Source organism: Bufo bufo, chromosome 1 (genome assembly GCF_905171765.1).
Source record: "Bufo bufo chromosome 1, aBufBuf1.1, whole genome shotgun sequence".
Classification (NCBI taxonomy): domain Eukaryota; kingdom Metazoa; phylum Chordata; class Amphibia; order Anura; family Bufonidae; genus Bufo; species Bufo bufo.
Window position 1 is genome coordinate 268581247 of NC_053389.1, and position 8033 is coordinate 268589279.

At 43.0% G+C, this 8033-nt stretch overlaps 1 protein-coding gene across 1 annotated transcript in view; it reads left to right on the top strand.

The window, feature by feature from the left end:
• The window catches only part of C1H12orf4 (chromosome 1 C12orf4 homolog), a 74837-nt gene extending 68395 nt beyond the window's left edge, over nucleotides 1-6442 (top strand). The window contains exon 14 of the mRNA XM_040439241.1: nucleotides 6086-6442. Coding sequence (XP_040295175.1) covers nucleotides 6086-6178 — 93 coding nt within the window. The 3' untranslated portion in view covers nucleotides 6179-6442. The remainder of the gene's footprint in view (nucleotides 1-6085) is intronic.
• The last annotated feature ends 1591 nt before the right edge of the window (nucleotides 6443-8033 follow it).

The following is an 8033-nucleotide window of genomic DNA, read 5'->3' on the forward strand; positions in this document are numbered from 1 at the left end:
ATTCAAGCCACAGTACACTGTGAAGACTGTAAAGCATGGTGGCACAAGCATCATGATATGGGGATGTTTCTCATACTAAGGTGTTGGGCCTATTTATCGCATACCAGGGATCATGGATCAGTTTGAATACATCAGAATACTTGAAGAGGTCATGGTGCCTTATGCTGAAGAGGAAATGCCCTTGAAATGGGTGTTCCAACAAAACAACGACCCCAAACACACCAGTAAACGTGCAACATCTTGGTTCCAGACCAACAAGATTGACGTTATGGAGTGGCCAGCCCAATCCCCGGATATTAATCCAATAGAAAACTTGTGGGGTGACATAAAAAATGCAGTTTCTGAGGCAAAACCTAGAAATAGAGAAGAACTGTGGAATGTAGTCCAATCATCCTGGGTTGGAATACCTGTTCACAGGGGCCAGAAGTTGGTTGACTCCATGCTACACAGATGTACAGCAGTTCTCAGAAACAGTGGTCATACAACTAAATAGTAGTAAAGTGATTCAAAGGAAAGCAAAATCTTCAGACATTTTTCAGTTTATATAGTGAATGTTTGAGTTTGTAAAGAAGAATGCAAACACTGCTATTTTTTGAACAGTCGGATATTCACTTTTCTTCAATTTCTTTAGAGGAACAACACAAATTTGATATATTTTTCTTCATGTTTTGATTTGGAATAGAATGTGTAGTGTTCCCAATGCATTTGTGTGTATGGAAATAAAAGCTATTAGAAGGATTTTGAGCTTTATTCACTTTTGTAAACACACTGCTATTATTTTGAACACAACTGTATAAGCAGGTAAAAGAGTAGGGTATAATCAGGATCTGTAGGCACATGGCCTGTTACTTTTAAAGGAGTTTCAAGCTTTTACCTTTTAATATATTTGCCCTTGGATAGGACATCAGTGTACGATCAGAGGGTTTGACCCCTGGATGCCATTCAGATCTGCAGAAGAAAGGTGTTGCAGCCTCTTTACTGCATGTACTTTGCTGTCTGGGTTTTTGTGGTGGTGTCTGGTACTGCAGCTCAGTCCCATTCAAGTCAATAGGGCTGAGCTGCAATATCAGACACCAATCTCATGGACGCATCCTGTGGCGGTACTGTAGTGAATGTCCATAGCGCTGCAGATCCTTTCTTCTGCTGACTGGTATGGGTGCCTGGTGTCTAACCCTCTCTGATCATACACTGAGCTCCTATCCTAGGGGCAGGCTATCAAAGGTAAAAGCTGGTAACACCTTCAAAAGCAGCTTCAGCGTAAAGGGGAGATTTATCATCTCCCTTGTGCCAGAAAAGTGGCTTTAAAAAGTCACAAGCTGTGTGTTTGTGACTTTTTAAATGTAACTTTAAAAAAAAAAATCGCAAGTGCTTTTTTTCTACGCCAACCTCGCCACTTTTCCAAAAGTGGCATGGCACAGGGGGGGAAAGGGTGTGACCAACAAAACACTGGTTTTGATAAAGTGTTAAGTCGCATATACAGGTGAAACTCGAAAAATTTGAATATCGTGCAAAAGTCCATTTATTTCAGTAATGCAATTTAAAAGGAATTGCATTAATGCAGCTTAAAATTAGAATATTGTGAAAAGGTTCAATATTCTAGGGTCAAAATGTCACACTCTAGTCAGCTAATTAATCCATACCCCCTGAGCAAAGGGTACTTCAAAATTGAGACATTGGGGTTTCTTAAGCTGTAATCCATAATCATCCAAATTATAACAAATAAAGGTTTGAAATACACTGTCTGTCAAAAAAAAAAGTCCCCACCTGGATTTAACTAAGCAAATAGGTATGAGCCTCCTATTGGATAATTACTGCATGGGCGATTATCTTTCAGCTGGCAATAAGTTATTTAACCCCAACTGGTGCAATGAGTTGCCTCTCCTTTCTTAAACAACCATGTCGAAAGACACATCTCGTGGTCGTGGAAAAGATGTTAGTCTGTTTGAGAAGGGTCAAATCATTGTCATGCATCAAGCAAAGAAAACATCTAAGGAGATTGCAGAAACTACTAAAACTGGGTTAAGAAAAATTCTGAATGATCATGATCGGCGATCACTTAAACGTTTGGTGAAATCAAATCGAAGAAAAACAACAGTAGAACTCAGGGCTATGTTTAATAGTGAAAGTAAGAGCATTTCCACACGCACAATGCGAAGGGAACTCAAGGGATTGGGACTGAACAGCTGTGTACCCGTAAGAAAACCACTAATCAGTGAGGCAAACCAGAAAAAAAGGCTTCAATTTACTAGGGAGCATAAATATTGGACTCTGGAGCAATGGAAGAAGGTCATATGGTCTGATGAGTCCAGATTTACCCTGTTCCAGAGTGATGGGCGCATCAGGGTAAGAAGAGAGGCAGATGAAGTGATGCACCCATCATGCCTAGTGCCTACTGTACAAGCCTGTGGGGGCAGTGCTATGATCTGGGGTTGCTGCAGTTGGTCAGGTCTAGGTTCAGCAACAATATGTGCTCCAAGAATGAGGTCAGCTGACTACCTGAACATACTGAATGACCAGGTTATTCCATCAATGGATTTTTTCTTCCCTGATGGCACGGGCATATTCCAAGATGACAATGCCAGGGTTCATCGGGCTCAAATTGTGAAAGAGTGGTTCAGGGAGTAGGAGACATCATTTTCACACATGGATTGGCCACCACCATTGTAGAATCTTTGGGATGTGCTGGAGAAGGCTTTGTGCAGCAGTCAAACTCTACCATCATCAATGCAAGATCTTGGTGAAAAATGTATGCAACACTGGATGGAAATAAATCTTGTGACATTGCAGAAGCTTATCGAAACAATGCCACAGCGAATCCATGCCGTAATCAAAGCTAAAGGCTTTTTTGGTGGCGACTTTTTTTTGGGACAGACAGTGTATCTCGCTTTGCATGTAATGAGTCTATCTCATATGTTAGTTTCTCCTTTTAAGTCAGGGCTTGACAAATTTCCTTGGAGTCTAGGAGCCAGCTAAAAAAGTTAGGAGCCAGGCGGAGCTGTGTCATAAAGCCCCCAGTAGATTCCCCCATAGTGCTCCACGCCCCCCCAATAATGCATGCCAGTACATATGGCCCCCAGTAGATGCCCCCATAGTGCTCCTTCCCCTCTTCTCCATAGTGCCCCCCATAATGTGCCAGTATATAGGGCCCCCATAGTGCTTCCCCTCTTCTCCATAGTGCCCCCCCATGTTGTGCCAGTATATAGGGCCACCATAGTGCTTCCCCTCTTCTCCATAGTGCCCCCCCATGTTGTGCCAGTATATAGGGCCACCATAGTGCTTCCCCTCTTCTCCATAGTGCCCCCCATATTGTGCCAGTATATATATCGTTCATATTGTGCCAGTATATATATCGCTGTCCTGAGGACGGCAATACAGATGAATATGGAGATGAGTGCTTCCACATTGGAGGCGCTCATCTCCACTCCTGCTGCCTCCGGACAGAACGGGCCCCCCTCCGGCGCTCCGCACCCGTTGCCTGTGCACCATTGAAAATGGGCTGACAAATACCCAAGCGCCAGGACCAAATTCCTGATCGCCATGGCGACCTGGCGCCTGGGATTTGTCGAGCCCTGTTTTAAGTTGCATTACTGAAATAAATGAACTTTTGCACGATATTCAAATTTTTCGAGTTTCACCTGTATAACAGGCAATTATTGTGAAGGGACGTTGCAAGCAGCAATCTTCTCCACTGTATGTGGACGAGTGATGGTTACTGCTCCTGATACAGATTCTATACCGTTTCTGAGCAGCAGATCCTTGTTCACACAACACAATCTGCTGTCCAGAAACAGCGATTTAGGTTTGCGCATGAACAGCAATTTCACTCGGTGAATGGACCTTTTGCGTATTCATCGGGTGATCTCAGGGGCAGACTGGGAACTTAAAGTGGCCCTGGAAAGTAACCTCATGTTGTAGGCGAGTCCAAATTGACAGAAGGCGGGACAACAGAGGTAGGCGGGGCCAGCAATACCATAGTGCTACGCCCCTGCCTAGAGGGATGCTGTGTGGATCCAAGATGCTATTAATGAATGTTCACAGCTATGTGTGCATCGATGAAGATGGTGATTTGGCTCTGTATAATGTTCCTATAACAAGGTGGCACACGGCCAGGATGTCGTCAGGATGCAGCAGTGGCATTGCTGCAGGCATAGGGTCTTCCCTCATTCTTTTAAACCAACTAAAAAAATCATACATCTTGGAAAATCTCCCGACTTCTCATGGTCACAAGCTGCCATACAGGGTTTGCTGCATTCGGCTGAAGCAGCGAACCCTTCATGACTGGCCCCAGCATGTCACGTCTTATTTGTCCTCTGATCATTATATTTTTATACAATAAGCATTTGTTCAGTGTCTTGATGGCCATTTTCCTCCACATAAAGGTCTGGCGTTTGACTTGGTGGGACTGGTCCTATTTGTTCCCACGGCAGTCATTAAATTATGTGCAGGCGACATGTTGACGAAAATGAAAAGGAAAACCTCTCACTCAGAATGTGCCTCTATGTCTTTGTTTAGTGGGATCATCTATATTAACAGGAAGAGTCATTCAGAGCCGTGTGACACAATGACACGTATTCTTACAGGGGGGGGGGAAGCTCTAACCCTTCTTTCACATTCTGAGTGGTCAGACCCCCGAGGTATAAGTGAGGACAGTTAGTCAAAACTCCACTTCAAAAATATACTATTACCGTGATAAGAACAATTGGCGTGTAGGCAAATTTGTCACTTCACCCATTATATCCTGACATATCAGGATAGACGCCAACGAGCTTGTCCATATGATCAACAGTCAAGTGACATAATCATGTTACCTCCTCCTCCATGACTTTTGGCTCTACATGTGTCAGCTATCATAGCGCCCCCCACAGGCATGATTCAGCTTGTGTTGAGAAATTTTTGAACATTGTGATTAGCTAGCACCAGGGGCATAGCTATAGGGGGTGCAGAGGTAGCAGTCGCTACCGGGCACAGGTGCCTGAGGGGGCCCAAAGACCCTTGTGTTACATAAGAAGACACCGGTATTATAGGGGTACGTAATGAAGATGCCACCTGTATCTGAATGATGGACCAAACGATCCTCTCTACTGGTGGACTGTCTGGGCTGTCCGGAGCATGTTCGCGATGTGTGCCCTCACATAACCACTGCTTCCATTACCTTCTAACAGACTAGATTGCGGGCAGTAGATATATCATACTTGCCAAAATGTAAAAAGCTAAATTCAGGACATTTAAGCCCCTCCCCTTGGACCACACAGCAACTATCAGTGATTTACAGATTATTCTGGCGTTCTATAAATAACAGGAAATAAAAGAATAAATCATTGAACACTGCAAGCTAGTGGTTTATAGCGGTTGAATGATATTTGCATTACATATAGCAGTAGTCCCTTTGTGATCTCTCTTTACAGCGCCATCAAGGTCACAAGAGCATTGGGTAGAATTAAAGAGGGAGGGCTGTGTTACACCAACAGATTATCTGACCAATATCTGTCCAATCAGACCAATAGTTGGTGTGTATAACAAAAGATCTGTGTGTCATTGGCTATCTGAATCTATTGGTGTGATACAGCCCTAAGCATTGATTATTTAAAGAGTTTATCAAATTATGACATCATCTTTGCTTATGCCTATTGGGGCATATGTAGGTAATAGAAGACCCCCACACACTGATGACCCTCTCCATTGGTCACTCTGTCTGGCATACCTCATTTGTTTATGTATTACATTTGAATGGCATAGCATATAATACTACATTTTGACCTGAGGCGGCCTCCCCTAAGGGTAACAGCTGGTCCCCAGGCCGACTGCTATTTATAAAGGGGCTGTCTTGATGATACAAGTCTTTTAATTGAAAGCAGATTTCCTAGTGAGTGTATGGTGGGGTTCTGCTAATCCATAGCAACCGATCTGAACAAGCAGAACTGCAGTATGAGAGAAACAGAGCTTGGAACCCCAGTACAATGTATTGAAAGATTAATTATTAAATATTTTTGCTATTTCTGCAATAACCTTTGAAATCTTACCATTTTAAGATCACAAATGGACCTCAATATTGTTTGTTTTTGACTATAAACTTCTATATCTCCAGAACATCTCAGAAGAAATGTTTTACCAGCTGAGCAATATGCTTCCTCAGATCTTCAGAGTCTCGTCCACACTCACCTTGACGTCTAAACGCTGAAGCCAGAGACCAAAATGTGTCCGTGAAATATTTAAGCTCATACAGAAGCAGCCATTTTGTATTAATGGCTATGCTGCCATCAGTGGTGATGGTTGCTTCTTAACTTCAAGGATGTGACAAGTCTAGGGATATGGCATAATACAACTAGGGTTCCTGGACCCTACACAGCTGACAGTATAGGCATTAGTAGGAGCCATGGTGGTCTACATGTATATCATGATATAAAGTACTAATAAACACTCCAGTACAATGATGGTTTCTGTACACTGTGTTACTGTTCCTTCTTGCTGTATAGATCAGTTTGAGCCAGAAGAAGGCTGATGTAAAAATCTCATCATAAATGTCTTTGCCTTGAGTTGTAGTTTCAGGTTGTCTAAGCCACACTGGGTCCGTCCTTTGGTACCATGAGGTAATAGAGGAAGGTCCTGAGCAGCAGTTTCGCTCATATTAGGTAAATGCGCCCTAATAGAACAACTGTAGAAATCTACCATCCCTGAAATTTTTCTGCAGGTACAGATCTTCTGGAGCCTCCGTAATTTATTCGTAGGGTGCCAGAAAAAAGTGCCACTGTGCTGTTGTGCCTGTGTCAGGGTCGAAACGCGTCATATGTATTGATCATAGCATGAAAATAAACTACAGGGAGTGCAGAATTATTAGGCAAGTTGTATTTTTGAGGATTAATTTTATTATTGAACAACAACCATGTTCTCAATGAACCCAAAAAACTCATTAATATCAAAGCTGAATATTTTTGGAAGTAGTTTTTAGTTTGTTTTTAGTTTTAGCTATTTTAGGGGGATATCTGTGTGTGCAGGTGACTATTACTGTGCATAATTATTAGGCAACTTAACAAAAAACAAATATATACCCATTTCAATTATTTATTTTTACCAGTGAAACCAATATAACATCTCAACATTCACAAATATACATTTCTGACATTCAAAAACAAAACAAAAACAAATCAGTGACCAATATAGCCACCTTTCTTTGCAAGGACACTCAAAAGCCTGCCATCCATGGATTCTGTCAGTGTTTTGATCTGTTCACCATCAACATTGCGTGCAGCAGCAACCACAGCCTCCCAGACACTGTTCAGAGAGGTGTACTGTTTTCCCTCCTTGTAAATCTCACATTTGATGATGGACCACAGGTTCTCAATGGGGTTCAGATCAGGTGAACAAGGAGGCCATGTCATTAGATTTTCTTCTTTTATACCCTTTCTTGCCAGCCACGCTGTGGAGTACTTGGACGCGTGTGATGGAGCATTGTCCTGCATGAAAATCATGTTTTTCTTGAAGGATGCAGACTTCTTCCTGTACCACTGCTTGAAGAAGGTGTCTTCCAGAAACTGGCAGTAGGACTGGGAGTTGAGCTTGACTCCATCCTCAACCCGAAAAGGCCCCACAAGCTCATCTTTGATGATACCAGCCCAAACCAGTACTCCACCTCCACCTTGCTGGCGTCTGAGTCGGACTGGAGCTCTCTGCCCTTTACCAATCCAGCCACGGGCCCATCCATCTGGCCCATCAAGACTCACTCTCATTTCATCAGTCCATAAAACCTTAGAAAAATCAGTCTTGAGATATTTCTTGGCCCAGTCTTGACGTTTCAGCTTGTGTGTCTTGTTCAGTGGTGGTCGTCTTTCAGCCTTTCTTACCTTGGCCATGTCTCTGAGTATTGCACACCTTGTGCTTTTGGGCACTCCAGTGATGTTGCAGCTCTGAAATATGGCCAAACTGGTGGCAAGTGGCATCTTGGCAGCTGCATGCTTGACTTTTCTCAGTTCATGGGCAGGTTTTTTGCGCCTTGGTTTTTCCACACGCTTCTTGCGACCCTGTTGACTATTTTGAAT